Source organism: Aquila chrysaetos, chromosome 5 (genome assembly GCF_900496995.4).
Source record: "Aquila chrysaetos chrysaetos chromosome 5, bAquChr1.4, whole genome shotgun sequence".
Lineage (NCBI taxonomy): Eukaryota > Metazoa > Chordata > Aves > Accipitriformes > Accipitridae > Aquila > Aquila chrysaetos.
In genome coordinates this window covers 33466281-33489422 of record NC_044008.1, presented here as the reverse complement: position 1 = coordinate 33489422, position 23142 = coordinate 33466281, and the positions used below count along the sequence as shown (strand labels likewise).

The 23142-nt window shown below is 39.8% G+C and overlaps 1 protein-coding gene across 1 annotated transcript; it reads left to right on the top strand.

Annotated features, from left to right (window-relative positions):
• Positions 1–12: 12 nt before the first annotated feature.
• Positions 13–20822, top strand: TWF1 (twinfilin actin binding protein 1). Its single transcript, XM_030013231.2, has 9 exons — positions 13–135; positions 3400–3477; positions 5996–6174; positions 7450–7545; positions 10119–10223; positions 14862–14987; positions 15187–15337; positions 15768–15889; positions 17590–20822. Exons 1-9 carry the CDS (start codon positions 111–113, stop codon positions 17758–17760), a joined length of 1053 nt encoding a protein of 350 aa, XP_029869091.1. The 5' UTR covers positions 13–110; the 3' UTR covers positions 17761–20822.
• The last annotated feature ends 2320 nt before the right edge of the window (positions 20823–23142 follow it).

Genomic DNA, 23142 nt, shown 5'->3' with positions numbered 1-23142 from the left:
TGAGTGGCGGCGGCGCGTCACGTGTGCGCGGCCGAGCCGAGCCCAGCCGAGCCGAGCCGAGCCGGGCCGGGCGGGGAGGCGGCGGCAGGCTGCGCTGCCCCGGGCGCGACATGTCCCACCAGACCGGTATCCAAGGTATACCCGCGGTGCTCTCCCCCGCGAGCGTTGACCGCCACCTCCGTACCGCGGTGCCCACCTGCCTTTCGTGACAGCCGGGCCCCCCCCCCCTCCTCTCCCCTTAGCCAGCCGGGCGGAGCAGCGCCGTTGTGGCCGTTTAACGGGCCGTTGCCGGCGGAATTCTTCCCCCCCCCCGCCCCTGCCGCGCTCTTTGTTCGCCGCGGGATGGCGGGGGAGGCGAGCTGAGCGGGGTGGGGGGTGTGTTGGGGGGGGGGGGGGGAAGAACCGCTCGAACCCGGAGCTTCGTCCCCGAGTCAGGCGAGGACTCGCGGGGTTTATTCGCGCGGCTAACCGCTCCTGTCCGCCTTCGAGCGGCGGGGAGCCCGCCTGAGGAAAGTATTCACTGTAAAAACCCATAAACGGCGAGCAGCAGCCCCCCCCGGCCCCCCCCCGCCTCAGGTAACTTCCCCGAGCGCGGGCTGCCCTGCTGCGGCGGGGTGAGTCCTGAGGTGGCAACCGGCGCCCGGGGCGGTGGCGGTTTCCCCGGGCACCCCTCGCCCTTCCCGGCTTTGGGAGAAGCTGTCGCCTGCCTGGGGCTCACCGCAGGAGGGTTTGGGATGGGATGGGATGGGTTGGAGAGGGCGGGAAATGCCGAGGGTCGTTGGTGGGTCCGTTTGGGACGGGAGCCCTGAGGTGAACCAGGAGCCCCGGGGCAGGGAAGGCCGCCGAAAAACCCATCGCTGGAGGCCACGAAGGGGAAAAAGTGTGGGGGATCCTTGTTTTGCTCATGTTTCCAGGCGTTGGAGGGGGGCGAGGAGCAATTAGAAGACGACAGCGTATTGTTTCTCAGTATTACCGGGTTCCCCCCGCATCACAGAATTGCTAAGCAGGGATTATACTGCAGGATTATGGGGGGGGGGGGGGGGGGGGTTTTACTGCCTCGATTTCTGCGGTCTGCTTGTTTGGTGACTAGTACCGTGTACTTTGCCTGCTCTCCCATATTTATTGTTGAAGGTGACTTTTGTCCTAGCCACAGCAGCTCTTAACTGCTCTTCTGTTCCCTTTTTTGTCCATTGGCTGCATTTGGTCTGCACCCTTTCGCCTCTCTTCTTTTCCTTCCCCGCATGCCAATCTTTGCTCTTTTTTTTTGCTGCTTCTTGTCTTAAGTTTTCAGCCCTTCTCAGGCTAGAGGTGCGTCTGGGATAGCTTTTTTTCCAGGCTGGGGAAAACTGTTACAGTGGCTCTTCATTCCCTTGTTCTCTCTCCTGGCAATGCTGGAGGGAGGAGCAGAAGAATATCCTGTTGCTTACCACAAGCAAGAAAAGTGGCTGAGCCTCTTCTGTTGCTCTCCTTCATGTCTTTGAGAATCTTTTGTCCTCTGAGGAGAGCTGTAGAGAACTCTGGAGGTACTAATCAGGAGTCCTGCTTGCAGCAAAGCATCCGCTTCTGCGATTTGGAAGAGCAATAGCACTTGTGCCACTGCTGGCTTTAGCTACAAACAGGCTACTGTCACTCATAAACAATTCCAAGATTTGGCAGCATGGGCTGCCCTTTTCTGGCAACAGAAATGAAGTCATGGGGACAGTGATATGTACCAGGCCATTGCTAAAAGGACTGGACTTTCAAACAGGCCAGTGCAGATAAATAGCATAGGAAGTCGCAGAATGCATTGAGCTGTGGGAGAATACACTAGAATATGTTCACAGTCTTCTAAATAATTTAAAATTAATATTCCCTGTAAAATATTTGTGAAATAAACTCAAATTTTAATTCTGTAGGTCTCTGCTATACAGAAAGTTTAAGTAGAAAATCACATCACTCTCTTGTGAATTTTAAAACCTTTATGAGAAAAAAAAAAAGCATAGATCACTTGATAGTGAAGTGGTTTCTCAAATGTCTTGTCTCAGAATGTTACTTCAGGAGCTGTCACAGTTCTGGTATTGGTGCAGGGACTGCTGTATTTTGGTCTCGTTTTGGTGTGTAGGGTTGAAATGAGAGAACAAAGAACAAAAACGTAATAGACAAGAAGAGGACAAAAAAAAGTCCTGAGGGAGCCGAAAGGTCTAGAAAGTGGTGCAGCATTTGCGTGCTGAATGGAATGGTGAGTACCAGCAGAGACAATTAGAAAACCTGGCAGCAGATTACAGTGAGGGTCCGCACTTGTTAGCGGGAAGATGCTAACTGGGATGAAGCTGGGGTTGGACTGGTAACCCAATGCAGTTCAGTTTGTTTAACACCCCCTTTCCCTCCCACACCATTTTGGAATTTCAGAATGGGCCTGGGCATCACTTCCATGGGCATAAATTTAAAATGTTTTGAGTATGGACAGTAATGTTGCTGGATACCATCTGACCATCTGTTCAGTTGGCCTCAACCTGACTATAAATAATCCATTTTATTTGTTTCCTGGTTTGGTGTTTGTTTTGCTGGTGCTATGCTGTATGCTGTAGGATTACTTAAAGGACCAGCTTGCAATAAATGTTCTTCAATAAATGCTGTACAACCCCCTGTCTACAGTATAATTAAACTGATTTGCACTCAGATTATTTAGCAGAGCAGTTGAGATAAGAATGATCTTCGCATGACTCAAGCACAGTTCTTCAGTGTGCTTAGGGAATTGAGTCTATCATGTTTGCGGTGTAGTGTCAATGTGAATTATGGACGTTTTAAAATATTTTTAGTTACTTCTTTGTAAATTCATTATAAAGCTGTCCTGTTGCGGTAGGCTGGGATTTGAACAAAGTCATCAAGATACAAAGAAGGAGGTAAGGTGGTATGAAAGATGAGCAATGAGTGGCAGCCTTCACTGGTACTCTTCAGAGACGTGTCCTTAGGAAAGACCAGCGCTTTTGCCAGACAAGCTCTAACATTTTCCTGGCAGGCGTAAAGTTTCTGTCTGAAAGTTTCTACTAAGCCTGCAGACTTCATGAAGCTATTGTAATTTGAGATGCGTCATATTTTTATTGTGTTGCTGTGTTAACTCTGAAACCTGAGAGTAATGATGTGATGTCACCTTTAATTTTCACAATGTTGAAAATCATACGGTGTGCTAGAAAGCAGGGCTATTTTGTAATGTTGCTTGTCATCTTTTTGTGGCATGCCGGTGGCTGGAACAGTATGCAGCATAGAGGGAACATCACTCCTGTGTTCCTTTTTCAGTCCAACTTTGTAGTGAGGGGCCAGATGTACGTTTTTCCAGTGTTGTTCTCACCTTCGTGAATATTCTTTGTTCTAGGGAAGTGAAATGTGTTAATTTGGTTACTTTTATTTTCTCTTTTTCAGCTAGTGGAAGTGTTAAAGACACCTTTGTTGGAGCCAGAAATGGACAATACAGGCTTTTAAAAATAGTCATTGACAATGGTTAGTCAAATTTTAATCTTTTCTCTGATTCTTTTAGATATTTTCCCAGTTGTTTTTGTGACCTACATGTACAATTGTTTAAAAAACAAAACTGCAAAGCTTAATGTTACTAAGGTCTTTCATACACAGAAGGCAAGATTTAAGTTTTGGTGATGCTAAGCTTTTCAGTATGATGCTACAGTATTTTTGCATTTGAATTTTTCTTCCAAATGTCATTTCATATATTATCAAGAACAGCTGTGTATTTCACATGGATAATATAAATGAGCTTACTCTTATCTTCTTACTAAAGAAGGAGTAGAGGAAAAAAAATTCCACACCTGTGTAGTGTTTTGGCACTTTGGTTACTTTCATTAGAGAGAGAGAGATTCTTACACAGTAGCTAGTCACTTTAGATGAAGTATATGTGTTATCTGCCTTTTATACTGGGATCAGCTGCGTGTAGAAAGTCCTATTAAAGCAGATGTTTAAGTAGTAATATGGCTACACAGAAAATACCTTTAAAATTCTGTAACTTTGGACAAATTTTCAAAGCTAAAACTGTTCCTTAAATCTCACGTATATGTATAAATACAAAATTACATAATTTCTTGCAGAACCTGAGTTTGATCTTTGAGTTTCTCGGCAAGTGATCAAGGCTGCAAACATTGCAAGATAGAATGCATAATTACTTTTTTTTAATAGCAATGCTGGTTGACTGTATAACACACTTCATGGTTTAGTCCATCTTTTCAAATATGTCAAATGCGCGCCTTGGTTTTTTTGTTCTTTTTAGAGTTCATTTATTTACAGTACACTGAAATACCTGTTAGCTGGAGAAAGGTACATGTGTGTACGTGTACATACGCATATATACTTTTATTGCTAGGTCAATAGCCCACTGTTACCTTCTTTGTGTTTGCTTTTCTTAGGAAGTCTTCTGACATTTTAATACTGCTTTCCTTAAGGAAGTGGCAATAGTAATATTATAGGCAGGTCACTGTGGTAAAGTCTCACTAGCACAAGGTAGCAAATGCTAGCATACCATTGTTTGTTTGGTGGGTTTTTTTTTTCCCCATTAGGCAAGGTAAACCAATATCCTTTTGTGTGTATGCTGCTTTTTAATATGAAATGAAGCCTAGAAATAAGGTGCAAATGGAAGACATTCCCTTTTTTTTTTCCTTTTTGTGTGTGTGTATATCTATGTGCATTTTGTCTCTATGTAGCAGCAGAATCCAGTCTTTAATACTATTTTGCCCAGTTCAAAAAGAAACCTGTAGAACTCCCAGAATACTGGCAGAGAGACAGTTGCCTCATCTGTCTGCAGGAGCTTTCAGCAGCTGCCCTTAGTCAACAGATAATAGTCAAAATGAGTTCTGCTAATCTGAGTTAATAAGAGAAGAGGCTTGCAGCTGGGCAATAGAGTTTCTGATTGTATTTTTCTATCTGAAATCCAAGTGAGTGTAAAGCCACCTAGAGTTCAGAATTGGCAAGTACATTCTGAATACTTTGGTCTATGTGTTCAACTTCAGCTACTTTGCATCTAATTCAGAGAAAGGCCAAACACCCTCTCCCTGAGCTGTTCGTGTTCTGTGACTTACTGTGGTGCAGTGCCTTTCTCTGAAAATTTTGCTGTAGAGGCATTTGTATACTGTTGTACTTTTGTCTGAAGTTTTAGAAATTGGGTCCTAGACTCTTAAAAGATATTTTGTATACTACCTTCTATGATGGTCCTCAAACTGTTGTCGGATCCCATTTAAACAAGGTATTTCTGTGTTGATTGTGCGGGCTAGTATTTATTGAGAAGCTGATAAATATTTTGAAAGACACTATACTAATAGTTTCCTTTGGAAGCTGAGATGTGATTTATAAATAAGAGAAAAATCTTGTTGCTACAGCTGTTCACATAATTAAATCTCATCTGAAGTATTCTGTACAGACTTAAGCCAATTATACATAATAAACAATTTCAGTCATTTAAAGAGACCATAGTTATGAGGCTGTATTAGAAAGAGGTTTATCTACTTACATAGTCAAGTTAAAGTGATCAGCGCAAGCATATTCATTCCAAACTCTTTTCACTGTGTAACTGAGTTATTGACTTCTTACAATGACTACAAATGTTAGTATGTTACAGCAAGAGCATCAATAATTCTAATTCTAAAATTGAAAAGCTTGCTGTCATCTCGTTTCTACTTAAGTATTCCAATTTGAAAATAAACTAACTGGCAGGAGACAGTTTTTATTTCCCTTCTGTGTACCTTATGCTAATAACACTCTTATCCGTTCGGATCAAAGAACTTGATGACAACCAGCACATTACTTCTCAACTATTTGTATTTGGGTTAAAGTAAGTTAGGGTTTGAACATACGCAGCTTTGGTAGGAATTCACCTGCTTTCACACTGACTGTTCTTGACTTCCATTCTTGTGGGCATAATTATCAAAGATGAGGTGTCTGATTAACTGTTTATTGCCAATTTTGAGAAACGGTATTAACTGTATTGTTGCTAACCTGTAGCTTTGGTTATTGGTTATAGAGCAGCTTGTTGTGGGATCCTCTAGGCAGCCAGTTGGATCATGGGAAAAGGATTATGATTCCTTTGTCCTTCCCCTTCTTGAAGACAAGCAACCATGTTATATATTATACAGACTAGATTCTCAGAATGCTCAAGGATATGAATGGATCTTCATTGCGTGGTCACCTGATCACTCTCCTGTAAGTAACAGTCGTCAGAGGCTTCATGTTGTTAATGATTTTTCAACAGTGCCATTTGATCTGAATCCTAGATATGAAGGAAGAGGATTTGAGAAATGAAGCATTTCCCAACCTTCCCGTCACTTCCCCCCAAGAAAACTGAGAAAATATCTTCCTTGAAGCTGACTGAGGAGCAATATCACTGATCTAGATGGAGTCCAGCTGATCCAATTTATTTCTAGCCTGACTGGAGGAGACAAGACAATGTTTTTGCCCTGTTTGTTTGTCTATCTTTCTGTCAGTGTTTCGTGAAAATTCATGGAAAGATACAGGACAGAAATCTCAATGGGTGTTATCATAGAGAGAAGGATTATAGGGTGAGCTCAAGCTGTTTATTCTGTTCAGCTTGCTGGCTGCCCAGCTGGCACTCATGGATCTGTGACCTGCCACAGAATATACTGTTTCTTAGCCAGTAGTTAGAGAACATGGGAGGGAACTGAGGTTAGAGTTAAGGATTTCTAGGAGAAACTAGATTCTGGGAATGAGAGATAAGGGAAGACAGAAAGTAAAGCTATTCCGGTATTCCTATTACTTTCACTAGCAGTTAGGAAATAGTAAGACACCAAGAGTTGGAGTGCATAGAAGAGATTAGGTGGAAAAGGTGGGGTATTGTGGTGAGGATGGCATGACAGTGAAATATGGTGGGAAGATGGGACTGTTGAGGGAGGAGTAAGTGACTATGTTAGACGCAAGTTGATAGGGAGCAAACATCATTAGGTCTTCTACCCCCCGAAAATTTCATTCTTCCACTCTGTAGTTGAACCAAAACTATCTGGAGTCACTGTCAAATCAAAAATGAGAAGTTATTTGCAGTCTCTTTCTCAATCTGTAGTATCCATTACTACACAGACCAGTGACAAAAGAGCTAAACAATTGTGTTTTTTCCCATTTAAAATTAGTAAAGATTATGTTGACACCCCCCCCCCCCCCCGCCATTGAAAAGAAGGCTCATACTCTTACTAAAGCTGCAGTTTAGTTTTGGAATTACTTTGATAATAATGCATAGTATCACGCTGTTGAGAATTTAATAGCCCGTGTTAGTATCGTGATCCAGAGCTCTGTGGATTTTATTCTTTATTAAGAATTACAACTTCACAATGCAGTTTCAACACTTAAAATATTTGTTCAAGAAAGGTGTTTGTTAATGGACTTGGTACACCAATATGCTAGATTCTCTGTGTACACCAAAAAAATAAAAAACCAACCCCAAAACAACACTGTTTTGTTATATGCTAGGTTCGTCAAAAAATGTTGTATGCAGCAACACGAGCTACACTTAAGAAAGAATTTGGAGGTGGTCATATTAAGGATGAAGTATTTGGAACGGTACAGGTATGTTTTTCTTTTTATAGTCAGCACATTGACTTTAAATACTAAATATAGTAGCTGATGTTACTGGTATGAATTTGTGGTGTTTCTGTTCTTTTTTGATTAAGGAAAAAAGACTTAAAAGCTGGGTGTATTATTCCAATGTTAGAATGTAATTGCTCTCATTTGAACAAGTAACTAAGTATTTTTAACAACTTCAGGCTAAGAAGTCCTTGCTTTAAATAGTTACGGAAACTAAGTAATCTAAGAATAATAGGAGCCTCTCTTAATTTCATTGCCTGCATGTTAGTCCTCTAAAAGCTGTAACACTCTAACTTTCAGGCCAGTTGTATACAGAAGCCATTTTGGATGTATGGTTCTGAATCGGGAGCGGGCTAGAACAGCAATCTGTCAGCTGTTAACATCTGAAAACAAATGTTTGTATCTTAAACCAAGGATATTAAGCTATCAGTTCTTTAGAATTTGACCATAAAATGTAACTCAAGTCCATGGCTGCCATCGTAACTTATGGAGAGAGAATTTTAGTAGCTACTGATTTGTTCAATGAAAATAATAATAGTTGACTGTTCACTTATGGTAAGATAATTGGAAGGTGCATGTATGAAATCTAACAAGCTTCTAAGGGATGTTGAAAAGCCTGCAAGTGCTGTGCATGCAAGGAAATGTAAGGCTATTGCATTACCTTGGTTTCTTTGGGAAATAAGTCTTACATGGTTGTGATGTTTGCCTGTTTGTCAGGCAGACATCAGATAGTCTTGACTTTTTAATCCCTTGCCAGTTTTAAAGAAATACAAGTTAGCATTCTCAAAGGTACAGACTTCCTGTAGCTTTCATGAAAACTGATGATTACTTAGAGATCCAAATTATCATTTCCCTTTTCTTCCTTCGGCAAAGACAGAGAGACTGCAGCAGTTATCTTCTGTTTGGCCTGTTAATTAGTTCATCGTATGCACAAATCTGAACCAAAGCACAGCTACTATTGACCCAGGGAGCTGGTGCTGAAGGAGGGGAAAGAGATGGAGATTTGGGGAAGAATAGAGGATGTTGTAGTGGGGAAAAAGCTGTGGAAGAAACATGGGCTGTTGTGGTGGACACACAAGTCCCTAAGGACACGAGGCTAGTAATTCTGCTGCTCACAGGGTAAATAATTTGTTATATTAAGCATTAACCTGGGACGGAGGCTTCATTATCCTAACAGACACACTAACAAACCTCTCTGGAGAGGCTGTATTCTAGAGAAGTAGATAACCGAGTTGCGAAGACCAGTTGCTCGCTGGCAGAGGTCGTGTTATTTTTTTCTTGCCCATTCAATCAACTAATATCTGACCGCCACTTGCACCAAACCATTAGCAGTCTATGTAATGTGTAGAATTTGCGTCTAGCCCTACAACTCAGAGCCCAAGTCTGAGCTCCCATCTCAATTGTAAGGAGGGAGCATTGCATTTGTCTGTTATTTCAGAATGTGCTTGGGGTACTTAGAGGATGGAGTCAATGTAACCTGCTTTTTCCAAGTTCATTATGTTACAGCTTAAAATATCTCTGAGTTGTTGGTTTTGGTGTCTTTATAAACTTCTTAATTGTAGGTGGCTTCTAAAGTTCATCTGTGTGAAAATCACAGCTTCTTCAAGGTATTCAAGTCACAAACCTCACTCAGAATCTTGGTCAGCATCCAGTGGGTTACTCTGTCTTTAATTTGTTAGACACAAGGACGGTTTAGTTGCAACCAGCTCTGTTATCCTGGTGGAACCCGGTTATGGTCCCACCTGCTACTTCACTTGAAACAAGGTATAATGGAATATTGGCACTGGAAATTGTATTTGGGAATGTCTGTCTCTTTTAGAAAGGGAAGAGCTAAGAAGGAGCTTTCTCTTTCTCCTGAGAACTTGAGTATAAAATCACATTCATATGATTGCATAAAGTCCTGCCCTTTTCTGAGTGACTACCTTAATAATAAACACAACAGGATTTGCCTCTGGTATCAACCTCTTTGGAGAGGGCCACAACTGACACTGAGTTTTAACAAATTCCCTAATGTGGTTATCAGAATTCATTGCTTCTGTGTTGTTGCATTCTAAACTATTTGCAGTATCATGTGCTTACTCTCTGTCCTAAGGTAGCATTTCTGTCTCCCATTTCTTAGGTAGAAAACTACCAATAAGCTACCAGTCTGAGCATGCAAATTTTAAAAGAAAATAGATATTATTATTATTATTATTACTATTATTATTATTATTATTATTATTATTATTTAGAATTGTTGCAGTTCTGTGAGGTTTTGTCCAAGAAGGCTGAATAACTTCATGCACACAGTCTTCATTAATGCTAACTTCTGAATTAGCAAGGTAATTGGGAACCGATTGTGGAAATGCTGCCCACGGTACAATTGGGTACAAGAGCAGCCCAGTGGACCCTGCTGTACAGGAAGATGAGCTGAATTTGCAAACGCACCTGCACTTGTAATCCATTCAAATAAAATCACCATAACTGTATGGGAGGTAACTGCTTTTATGCTGCATAGAACATCTTTGAACAAAACTTAGTATAAAAAATGATCAATATTGATATTGTGCTTTCAGGATGATGTTTCACTGAATGGATATAAAAAATATTTGATATCACAGTCTTCCCCTGCACCTCTGACTGCAGCAGAAGAGGAACTTCGACAAATTAAGATTAATGAGGTACCTACAGTGTCTTCAAGTGTGGGTGGGAAACTGGGTGCAGAGTTCCAAATGTATTGTAGGGAAAAAGTCTTTCTAGGGTAGAAAAGGGCAGAACAGAAAATGGCAAGTTTCAGAAAGTTTTAGTGGACAAGAATATAAATTTATTTCTCAATGAGTTGAGACTGCAGGATGATGACGGCTGGAGTTGAAGTGGCATGATCTTGCTGAGTTTGCAAGGCCTAGTGTCTGAGTCAGAGGTCTTACTACTGCAGAGCTTAATTGTTGCATCTTTGGCTCTTAACATGCTTTTAGTATCATGGGATGTGCTTCATTGTGAAGGGTGACTGAGCACTGGCACAGGTGCCCAGAGAGGTTGTGGAGTCTCCATCTTGGAGGCACTTCAGAAGGCATCTGGACAGAGACCTAGGCAACTGGCTCTGGGTGGCACTGATTGAGCAGGGCGCTTGGACAAGATGACCTCCGGAGGTGCCTTCCAACCTCAACCATTCTGTGATTGCCCACATACGTTTCCGTGGTGGTAGAAACTGTAGAGAAAACATAAAATAGCAACTGTTGCAGTGAATGATTGCCAGGAGTATTTCAGCAGCCTTATTCCTAGAGGAAATGTACTTAGCTTCCAGGACCAGTGCACTTGTCTTTAAGACTGAGAGGAAGTGAACGGAATTCCAATAAAAATAAAATAGAAATCCAAACCAAGTAGCTAGTCCTTTTAAGAGACTGATTTGCTTTTGCTACAAATGCTTTACAGAAAAACCTCTAACAAATGCCTTTAACCAAATAGTTTGAGGATTACCAGCTAGCTAGTGACTGAAAAGTTTCAGAGGATACTTTTCTCACATTTTTCCTTCACTTGATCGTTGTTTGTGTTCAGGCATGTTTTAAAATAGGTCATGTGCTGATCTTATTAGTGCTTTAGGCTTGTATTTTACAGCTGTGGTACATGTGTTTGAAATATGATTTGTTTCTGCAGCTGGATACCAGCAAACCATCGTGTTAAATGCAGCTCTGAATCTTCTCTTATGTTTTCACTCTGCTGTGCTTTTGCTTGCAACTTTGTTGTTTACTGACTTTTTACAGTGGTGTCTTTTGTTATTTTCCATGTCTATTTTTGATTAATCCAATGTAGAAATGCATTCGTCATCATCAAACACTGCATTTTACTTGAACAGCTTTAAAAAAAACCCAAAACACTAATGAATGTAAAACTTTTGTGGTATTGATGATCACTTCTGGTAGTAGTATTATCTCTTATGCACTACATACGCTGTGTTTAACAGCTGATTCATGCAGACTAAAACTGTATGTGCTATTATGAAACTTCAGCAGCAATAGCTGTGCTTTTCAGAGATACATGAACTGTAGATTGCTGGCATTTTGGCTTTGTTTGAAGCATCTCGCAATACATTAACATGTCATTTCTCTCTTCATTGTTTCCACCATTATGAAGCCTGTAATTAGACTCAGAAAACTATAAAAGCTTTCTGATTAAAAAAAAAAAAAAAAGAAAAAAGAGTTTTCCATATGTATATTCTTTCATAATTACTCTAAGAAATATTTTACTGGGTCAGATCAAAGGATCACCTAGTCTTCTGTCAAGTCCCTGAGGGAACAACAGCAGAAATCTGGGAAGGTTGTAAGAACATGGCAAGAAGGCCATGATAATTCCCTTGAATACTCTTCTGTTGCCTTAGCGTTTGCAGGTAGGGATTTTCCTGAGCAAGAGATGATGTCTTACTTTATAATTGTTCTTAATGGGTTTTTCATCCATCATCTAGTCTTGTTGTTTTTCTAAATCCACATAAAGTTTTTGTTGGCCACAGATCCTATGGCAGTGTATTCCACGGCTTGACAAAGTACTATGTGAAGAGCCACTGCCTGCTATCTACTAGTGTATTCTGATATCGCTGCAGATTGTGTGGGGAAGGCAGAGAAAAGTCACTAAGTCATTCCTCGGTTTTCCCCTTCCCTTTGATAAAGCCAACTGTATCCCAGAAAGCCAACTGTATCCTGGGCTGCATCAAAAGAAGCGTGACCAGCAGGTCGAGGGAAATGATTCTCCCCTTCTACTCTGCTCTGGTGAGACCCCACCTGCAGTACTGCGTTCAGCTCGGGGGTCCTCAGCACAGGAGAGACGTGGACCTGTTGGAGCGGGTCCAGAGGAGGGCCACAAAAATGATCAGAGGGCTGGAGCACCTCTCCTGTGAGGACAGGCTGAGAGAGTTGGGGTTGTTCAGCCTGGAGGAGAGAAGGCTCCGGGGAGACCTTATAGTAGCCTGCCAGTACTTAAAGGCAACCTAAAAGAATGATGGGGACAGACTTTTTAGTAGGGCCTGTTGCGATAGGACGAGGGGTGATGGTTTTAAACTAAAAGAGGGTAGATTTAGACTAGATAGAAGGAAGCAATTTTTTGCGATGAGGGTGGTGAAACACTGGCACAGGTTGCCCAGAGAGGCTGTAGATGCCCCATCCCTGGAAACATTCAAGGTCAGGCTGGATGGGGCTCTGAGCAACCTGGTCGAGTTGAAGATGTCCCTGCTCATTGCAGGGGGGTTGGACTAGGGGACCTTTAAAGGTCCCTTCCAACCCAAACCATTCTATGATTCTACTATATCCATGGGCCTCTGTTGTATTCCTTACCAGTTATCTCTTTCAGGCTGAAGAGTCCTAATCTAGGTAGTTCTTCCTCCTTGAGAAGGCACTCCGTACTTCTGACCCTTTTGCTTTTCTCTGCAGTTTTTCCAGTTCTGCTATATAATTTATGAGATGGAGGGATGGGGAAGCCAGAACTGTACGTGGTATTCAGGATGCAGGCATGTTACTGATATCTACAGTGTGTAATGATGTGTTCTGTTCTCTACTCTTTTTTTAACAATTTTGAACCTCTCAGTTGTGGGTGGGGAGTGTTGGGGTTTGTTGTTTTTTTTTTTTTCCTGTTTGGGTTTTTTTTGCCAAGACTGGCCACTGGGCTTATATTTTCAGAGACGTTCAGTGTGACCTGCAAGGTCTTGCTCCTGAATGGTAGTAGCTACCTCAACCCCATCACCATACAGGTAGAAGAGAATTGGGTTTTTTCCTTCTGCGTATGTTACTTTACATTTATTCACAGGAAATTTCATCTGCCATTTTATCGACCACTTAGCAGCCATCACTAACAAATCTTATGGTGTGAATTTAACTATTTTTAAGTGACTTAGGTGTTTTTGTTTTGCTTTAATTATCTGAAATATGTTGCAGTATGGACAAGTAGATTTTGTTCATTTTCTTAAATGTGGAGTTATGATGGGTTACTCTCTTCCCTTGCCTGTCCCCGCGTTTCACAGCTCACTTTTATGTTTGGGGTTTTTTTTCTACCTGCATTTTAATATGGTTTATATAGTATGGTATTTTATTATGGTTTATTATTTTTGTGATGCCTATTTTATGTTTATTAATCAGGCTTTTATGCAGATATATTTTGCAAATATTTTTTATATAACCTTCTTCATAAATTTGTCAATCTTTATACAAAAGTAAGCTCTTCCACCTGCTTTCTTCTCTTCTTTCCTTGTTTCTGACAAGCTGTTCCTTAAAATGTGGAGTATAATTTAGTTTTGCCCCAAGTATCTTTGTTTTTCATTTTTTTATCAGTTTGTGTCATCTTTCATTAGTGTCTCTTTTTAATTAAAGCTGAACATCTTCTAGTTGGTAGATCTGAGACCCACACTTTCCATTTTGTACACTTTTCTGATTTTTGCTGCTTCACCACCAATGTTAAAAGTATTTGTGAAATTATAAAAGGAAGTCTATATATTCAAAAGCTAATACTTAGACAATAAGTTCAGACTTGGGAAAACTGGAAGCGAGAGCTCATTTTGAGAGAAACTGCATGAATGTTAAGATAAATATAAATTCTTGAAAAATGGCTTTAAAATAACTGTTCTTTTCTCTCAAATAATTTGTGACTAACATAACTGGATTATGAACAATTGTCTAGCTTGCAGTTACCCTGGATTTTTTTTACTTTATGTTAGACCTTCTAGAGGTTAAAACTTAAGATTTTGTTTGTTTGGTTTGTTTGCTTTCTTTTTGGTATAGGCTTTTGGTGGGAGGGTGTTGAAGCAGGAGGGAGGGAAGTTACTTTGTTTTTCCTTCAAGAAGATCGGTTTGTCTCATAAGACATAATTTCTCTTTTCCTCTCAAAATTTTGACTGCCTAGAAATTACATTTGTATGTTTCAATCTAAAATTTTTCGAGATACAACAAAGTTTATGAGCAACACTGTCAGTTCAAAAGTATAACACAGCATATGAAAATCAAGCTCTTTCCTCCTGGCTTATTGTACCTTTATACTAGAATTTAACTTAGAGCTGCTTCACTGACACTTGAGCCAGTTTTCCCTCTCATGATTCTGTTGGCTCTGCAAAGCCAGCTGTTTCAGAGATATGAAACTTTTCAGGTTAGCAAACAAACATGACCTGTAAATTAAAAAATGCAAATCTGTTGTGTAAGGGGATGATATTTTAGGGTGGTTTATTCTTGGAATAGCTACTGCTAACTCTGGGTGTAACCATAAGCAATGCATTGTCAGTTATTGTATGAAACCAAATAAATGCTTGCAAAGGTTTCCGTTTACGTCTCAATTGACTTGTGTTCCAGGTACAGACGGACATTGGCGTAGATACCAAGCATCAAACGTTGCAAGGAGTAGCATTCCCCATTGCTAAAGAAGCTATTCAGGCTTTGGAGAAATTGAAAAATAAGAAACTCAATTATGTACAACTGGCAAGTATAAAATACTTTAACTATTTTTTAATAGTGAGTATAAAATATATTACCCGCACATTAAACAATGTGCATTGATGACGTACACTCAGAAATTATCATTCTGTATTAGATTAATTCAAATTTTTTTTTCCATCCTGTCATGTTCTCTGGTTTGCTTTCTGTGTATTAACTATATTCAGGTTTGCTTTGTTAACAGCAAATTGATATGAAAAACGAAACTATTATTTTGGCCAACACACTTCATACTGAACTTAAGGATTTGCCAAAAAGAATTCCAAAGGATGCTGCGCGTTACCACTTTTTCCTGTATAAGCATGCCCATGAAGGAGACTATTTGGAATCCATAGGTATGAGAAGTTTTCCCAATATGAAATTTCATTGGCTTGTTTCAAGTACTTTAGTAATTTTGAGGTGCAGAGAAAGATGTGTCATAAAAGTAATCTTGTCTGTCAGCATGAGCATAAATTTCAGAGTCATTTGGTTGTGAAACTGACTTCTGAAGAGTCCTTATGTTTAGAAAGCAGTGAGCTATCTCTTTTGATTATGAACACCCATAAATCAGTCATCATGTGAAAACATAAAGATACTGTCCATTCTCTCATCCTCCATTTGAAATAAAACACTTGCTGAAGCAAAAAAGATCCCCAAAAGAGGTGTCACATTTTTCCCCTTTTAGACTGCGTAGTTCATTTGCAATGCCTCCCTGCTGTAAATGAGTTTATGATACCGGTTTTGATGGAGTGTAGTTATGGTCTGATTTGTGTTGTTTTTCTGCAGTTTTCATCTACTCTATGCCAGGGTATACCTGTAGTATACGAGAACGAATGCTCTACTCTAGTTGCAAAAGTCCACTGTTAGAAATTGTAGAAAGACAGTTGTGGATGCAGATAATTAGAAAGGTAAGTACACTGGCTATACTGGTATTTTCTCTATCCCTCTGTTCCCTTCTTAATATCTAACTATAACTGGCTCTGCCACCATGTTCTCTAAACAATGAAAAGTGTTGTGTAACTATTAAAGTTTGTCCTGAACAAGAAATACTTGTTGATAAAGCTCCAGATACAAAGTTAAGTCACGGAAGGCTTTCTCTGGTTCATAATTTCTACACTTTCATAGCTTTAACAAACATACCCTTGTGCATCAAGGGAGTGTTTGAGAGTACTTTGGAGGACTGTTTAGAACTAACATGATTTCTTACTAAAAGACCTGTCGTATTTTGGACCACAACACGTTGCTGTTGTTGAACACTAAATTCCTTTAAAGCCAAGGTTATTTAAGGATTTTCAAAATAATTTTAAGCTGCAGTTCTGGAACTTAAAACTGCTATCTTGGGAGTCCTTGATGGGCCAAACAAGGATTTGCAAGTAAGCTGATCTTTTCACATGATATAGATTTTACTACTATGTAATAAGTTGCTTCTCACTTCCAGAGCAGAGAACATAGGAATGGTCTATAGGAATGTGACCTATGGTTACATTCTTAACATATGTGCTGTGAATCTAGAAAAACTTTGAGGCTTGGTTTCTGTGGGGATTACATCCACCTAAAAAACAGCAGAGTTAATACTACCCATTTTTACTGAGGTGACATGAATTAAGTAGATTATGACTATGTGTTTTTATACGTAGTTATTAGAAACTTGCTTTCTACAACAAAATAAATGCACCATGTGACTTCTGAAATTCCTGTAGACCTGTTTCTGAAGCATGTACTTGTAACAGCAATACTGTGCGTGGCTGGCAGGTCTGTCAAGTGCTATGGTTGGCAGGCCATGAAGTGCTGAATGCTCACCAGAGCAGGGCCGAAGGATTTCTTTGAATTCTAAATTCCTGCAGTTCCAAACAATGGGGTTTGGCTTGAGAACAGTATTTTCTTTCCATTCAGGTTTATATGCTTAAATTTTAAAAACCAAAACAGCCCCCCTTTTTGTTCATTAACCTTATTTTGGTTTTTCCCTGGTTTGAATACCTGCTGAGTTGCAGTAGCCAGCTAATCATATAAGCTGTTTGTACTCCTCGCCTTCCATCTCAAGAGACAACAATATGTATGCACATTGCTTTTACAATTACTGTTTAAAGTACGTTTTAGTGAAAAAAATTTAATTCTTAAAATGTGGAGGTTGCGTTGGGACAATGAAAAGTTTTTATTTTAGAGGGGAAAAATAAAGGAAATTGTAGTTCTGAAAGATCCGCATGATGCTTTCTTATCTTTTATTAAGGAAGTTATTTTACAGAGGAGTAAATAAGCACTTGTTTCCACATGGAATGTGTACTCCTGGATAGTATTAACATGTACACTCTGCTAAAGCTTGGGACAGAGGAAGTTTCTTGGCATATGTACTGTGTAGTTGTGCTTATATTTCAGGAAAAATAATTAAGTTGAATCAGACTTAATACTGGTAAGAGTTTAGTGGATTCTCAGAAAAAATATCCAAGATTGCTCAGGGCATTAGGCACAAGTTGGAGAATATTTCATGCTAGATTCTCAACATTATTCCATATATGGTTTTAATATAGTATTTAGAGCTTCAGCAAAATTTCAAAATGTTTTTAAACAGGTCTTTAAGATGAATAATGTAGGTGTTGGTTTTTTTCCCCAGATTGAAATAGATAATGGTGATGAGTTAACTGCTGACTTTCTTTATGAAGAGGTTCATCCAAAACAACATGCTCACAAACAAAGTTTTGCTAAACCAAAAGGTCCTGCAGGGAAGAGGGGAATACGAAGACTGATTAGAGGTCCAGCAGAGACTGAAACACCTAGTGATTAGAAACTGTTGTTTGCATTTGTTATAAAGTATTACAGTAAGAAATGAAATTCTGGGTTTTGGTAATGAACTGAAATCATTCCATTCATAGATGCTAGGGGAAAAAAAAAAGGCTGTTTTTACTCTTCTCTCTTCTGACCTCAACACTTCTTACATTGTTACAGGATTATATTTGTTGACTGTGTTTTATGACATGTGGAAGAGCTAATTATTTCAAAGCTAGAAGAGGAAAACTAAGCTAGTACTCCTTTATTTTAAATTAGAATCCATTATTTAATAGCTGTACATGTGACCATAAATTTTGCAGACTAAGATTATTAAGCCCATGTATTCTGTGGGTAAGTTGCAGCTGTATGCCTAGATAACAAACCTGTATTCTTATGAGTAGCCTATTGAAACCCATAAGGCTTTCCATGTGGGAAGAGCTGAAGGACTATGTAGCATTGTCCCAGATAAATCCTTATTTTTCCTTGTGGCTGTGATGGACAATAGTACAATAGAAGGTTTTCTTCTGATTTTGACATGATGTATTGTTGGGTTTTGTTGTTGTTTTGTTTGGCTTTTTTGTAATAGAAAAGATAAACTAAAATCAGTTATCCCTCAATTAATGTAAGCGTTCAGGAATAGCTGGGTGTTTTCCCATGCAAAAGCATAGTCATTTAAAATTTATAACTAATTGCATGGAATTGTCTTTTAAAGAAATCTGACATAAAACCACTACAGCTTTCCCAGACTTCTATACCACTCGTAAGCCTTGCATAGTAAGTACTGAATGACCAAGTAAAAGGTGATTAAAAGTGCGTGAGTTAGTATACACAGTAGATTATGGAGCTGCTTTCAAAGCAATATGCTTAAAGTTTCTAACAAATAATTGATTATCTGTGCACTTGGATCTAAAGCTGTGCAAGTTCAGTCAAAATTGAATAGATTTGCATCATAATGGTGAGTTATTCTTGAGATCCTAGTGTGTTTGCAGTATCAACTGCAACTTTAACTTTCAAAGGATTCTGAAAATGACTTTTCCTAAATGATTGAACTTTAATAGTAACTTAAATCTGTAACAAAATCCAACTAGCTCTGGAATAACTGCTGGCAGCACATGGTTAGGATTTTGTCTTTCCTCCCCTCTCCAGAAGTACTAAAATCAGCCAGAATAGTCTAAACTTGATTAAACCATCAGTAATGTGTTTAATAGAAAGAGAAAAAATAGATTATTTTAATAAATGGATTAAAGAAGAATTAGATGTGGAAGTCAAGTATTGGATGACCTTAAATATTTAAAATTGTGTAATGAGGCAAATACTAGTGGATAGATTATATTCCCCAGAGGGGACTTGCTTTTTAGTGTCTTGTATGTGAGTTTTGTGGGGTTTGGGTTTTTTTGTTTTGGTTTTGGGTTTTTTGTTTTTTTTTTTTTTTTTTTTAAAGCTACATGGGAGTTGCAAGTCTTGGTTCACTGCATATTATCATAGGTGCTGGGTGTACACATTATATAGCTGAATCACGTGTTTACCTGGTGGAAGATAGATTTTTAACCTAGTTTTGTAGGGAAATAATGCTTTGACACTACTAGTTCCTGATAAAATTTGTTTTATATATTATTTTGTTTGGAGATACTAGCTTGTTATCGATGTTTGAGATTGCACTATATAATGTGAGGATTGCAATAGTTGTTGGTTTTACTGTGGGTTTTTAGATGCAGTAGAAATTTGACACCTCACCTTGTTTCAGTTAATCTTACACACTACATCAATCCAATTCAACAGCTCCTGATCCTCGGCTCATGTCCTGCTTGCCCTTAGCTACTGTGTTCTTGTTCTGCCTCTTGCCTTCTCCCCCCAGGGCAAGGCGCTGGTCTTTGAAGCGTTTCTTCTATATACTACCTGGCAGGCAAGCGTCATTGCTTTTTAAACATGGTTAATGTGTGTGCGCAGCTCATTGTACGCTGTAATTAAATGTATTTTTGGTTGAATTCTGAATCTTTTCAGCACACCTAATTCACTTCAGGTTTTTTGTTTTGGTTTTTTTTAAGGAAAACCTTTGAGTGTGGCAGTTAAAAATTGCTGCTAGAGGATTTTTTTGTTTGAATTTAGTATTCCTGCCCATGTGTCAGCCATACCAAGAGTGCACATACATTTTTACACTTACTTGAGCCAGTAAAACTCAACTTTTTAATACCAAGTGTTTTAAATAATGAACAGTTTGACCTGATACGGTTCTGTGCATGTTGTGTTTTGGTTGGGGTTTTTTTCCTAATCCTGCCCTAGGTAGACGAGGATAGCAGGTAGAAACCTTAATCTGGAGGATGGCGAGAGCTGGTTAAGTGATTATGCGAGGGCGTTGATAACGAGCTGCTTTAGAGTTCGGCCCAAACCAGACATTGTAAGTTACCTCACTTGAAAATACTCTGTGTGGGTGTACAAACCCCTGAGCAGCCAGCACAGTGCTGTGTCCCGAGCGTATTTCCCCCTCGCCTTTCCTCTAAAAGAGAATGGTATGAAGTCTTGCACTGCCCGCTGCCTCTCCAGGCCTCTCGTAGCTATTCTCCTGACAAAGCAATAAGAAGCATCTGATCTTTTTGCAAGATCTATCCATCACGTTTACGTCTGCGTAGTGGCCTCACGTAACACTACTACCGTTAATGAATGTTCAGAGCCAGCACAAAATGAGGGCATTAGTGGAAGTTATTCCTTTAACTGTCTCTGGTCATTTAATAATTGAAAGTGTCCGTTCAAATTGTTGTTGGCCTTCATAAAGCCCAAAAGCAATGCAGCTTCTTGCAGTTAACTCACAAGCTATTAAATAGTTAATTAACATGACAGGTAATTATTTTTGAACTGTTTATGTTGCAAGGTAGGGAGAATTAGATCTTTTAAAACACTCCTATCAGAAGTTTGTAAAACTAATCAAGGTAATAATTGCTCTATTACTTGGATAAACACTTTGATAAAGGAAACTTTTTATTTACGGTGTCTATGCATTCAATGAAAACCACCTTCAGATGCTAAAATTAACTAAGTTTATCTATTTTGTAATTTACTTTATAAATAAAGATTGATGCTTTAGATTGGTGTTGTCTGAATCGTTTCATACTCTCTTTAACAAAGATCTATAGTCTAACATCACAATGCGTAAGAGGCAGTTCCCGTGGGACTAGAAAGCGGTATAGAAAAGGTGGTTGTGGGCTGTAAGAAGGGAGGTGGGCAGAAACAGAATTCCTGGCTTTTGCTATTGGGAGAAAAATCAGTATGTTACAAACAGCTACTTTCCTGTTGCCTTCTGGAAGCAGCAGAGGCCTCCATCGCAGGATCCAAGCGTGGTCATCTCTTGAGGTTTTTATGCTTTCAGTAATAAGCCCCTTCAAAAAGTTCTTCTATCCTTTTAAAATGCTGAAGTAGTTGATTAGTAATTTAACACTTCTGTCTGTTGTGACTTGCTCAGCATGAGGTAGTATAATTAAACTATTCAAATGGTAGTGTTCCAGTAATGTTTTTTTGTCTAAACTGAAAGTAGTTTGCTTGAAGCCTTCCTATTGACCTCAAAATTCAAGCTGAAAAGAACATTTAGTGGTTTGGCTTTTCTTTTAACTGTCCTGCCAACACATGCCCTTGGGGAAATCGATGATATGGCAAGTTTGCAGTTGAAAGAAGGAAATTTGAAGATTTTGGATTGAACTAGGATTTAAGAGAATATTTTTAATGCAAAAATGCAATACAGGAACAAAGGTATTCCTCTAAGAGGAGCAGGAGCAAGGTCAGAGGAGGGAATAGGCTAGGCCCCTGTGTCACCATGAATATCAGATGCAGATTTATTTGCATTTTGGTCAGTGGATGTTCAATAAAACTCCCAGCTGGCCAGCCCAAATATAAAGGTGAGGCAATTCTTCCCATTTCAATTACATGAAGTACTATGGCTGGTAAAAGCTGTGTCGGCTCAAAAGGCAACTGGACAAACTGATCAAAGAAAATTTGATAGAGGCTTAATAACTAATGAAGACCTCGCATCCTTTTCAAAGTTAATGAGCCGCAAACTGTACAAAGCCACCATACCCTAATGCAGTACCTCCACACAGGTGTCCTGTGCCTGCATTCCTTCCTCAGAAGCCATTAGTCCTGGCTGCGCAGACACCTCTGGTGTGACTCCTAACAGCCATTCTCTTACCTCCTGCGGTAGGTAGTTGTGGGGAGAGCTGCTGCCCTTTCCAAGAGGTTTCCGGAACAGCAGTTTTCTTCAGCTCCTTGGCATTTGCTCTTATCTTGCTGCATCTTTCTAGAGTCTTAGTTGGAACTGCAGTAAATCGCTCACTGGTTTTCGTTCATGCTTCCTTCTGGGGGCAACTAAATTGCTTTATGTTAGAGTTCTCCAGATCCTTAACGTGCAGAAGGTTGGCTCTTTCACCGAGGGTAGCGATCCTCGGACGCCCTCCACGGCACGTTCCCTGCCGAGACAGGCAATACGGCAGCCACACCAGCCCCGTCTCTATCCCAAGAACATCTCCCACGCGGAGCTCTCTTCACCCGCCAGGAACTGTACCAAATTTTCTCTCGCCTCCAGTTCTATGGAACTAGATCATCCCTTCACTCACAAAAAAACTTGAATGACTCCAGTTACCGATTTGTGTCCTGGAAAGCTTTACTATAGTAATTAATACAAAGAAGTATGGATCCTAGGATAGTTTGTTTTTGCAGGGAATAAATGAACAAGAAGTCAGCTACTCTTATCCCCTGTTAATGGCTGTAGGTGCTGACTTTACTCTATGAAGACGTCAAAAAAAAAATCTTGGGGGGGGGAGTTCCTTCTCCTTGCACCCTGTGTACTTTTTTTTTTTTTAAAAAGTTCTCACTTAAGTTAGTTAGCTTTACCTAACACCTCACACTTTCATTCCTCACCAGAATAATACAAGTTCAAAAAATATTTTGCTTTCCTTGTATGAAATGGTAGCAAAGATGCTTCGTTTCCAGTAAGGGAAAACCACTGCCAAAACTCAGGTGCCGACAGCAGCCCTGCAAAGAGTCGTGGTCTACTGTGACAGAAGAACAGGAGCTCATGTGCTTGTAGCCAAGATTCTCCTAATGCTTGGAACATCACGGCTGGTGCATAAACAAAATTGTTCTACCACACCAGAGGCGAACAGCGCTGACTGGGGAGTTACTGCAGCAAACACACTTCAGGACAACACTGTGGATGTATTTTAGCTCCAGGGAACAGTAAAAAGCAGACATGACCTAATAAGAAACCTTCACATTAACAGCTGGAGATGTTTAAAACTGAAGAATGGCTTAAGCAGATTTTATTCTGGTTTAGCTTTATAGCGGCTTTTTTCTCCACTGTACAGCTTTATTCCATGCAGTGAGGTTAGCGTAATGTCATTATTAGAAATGCAAG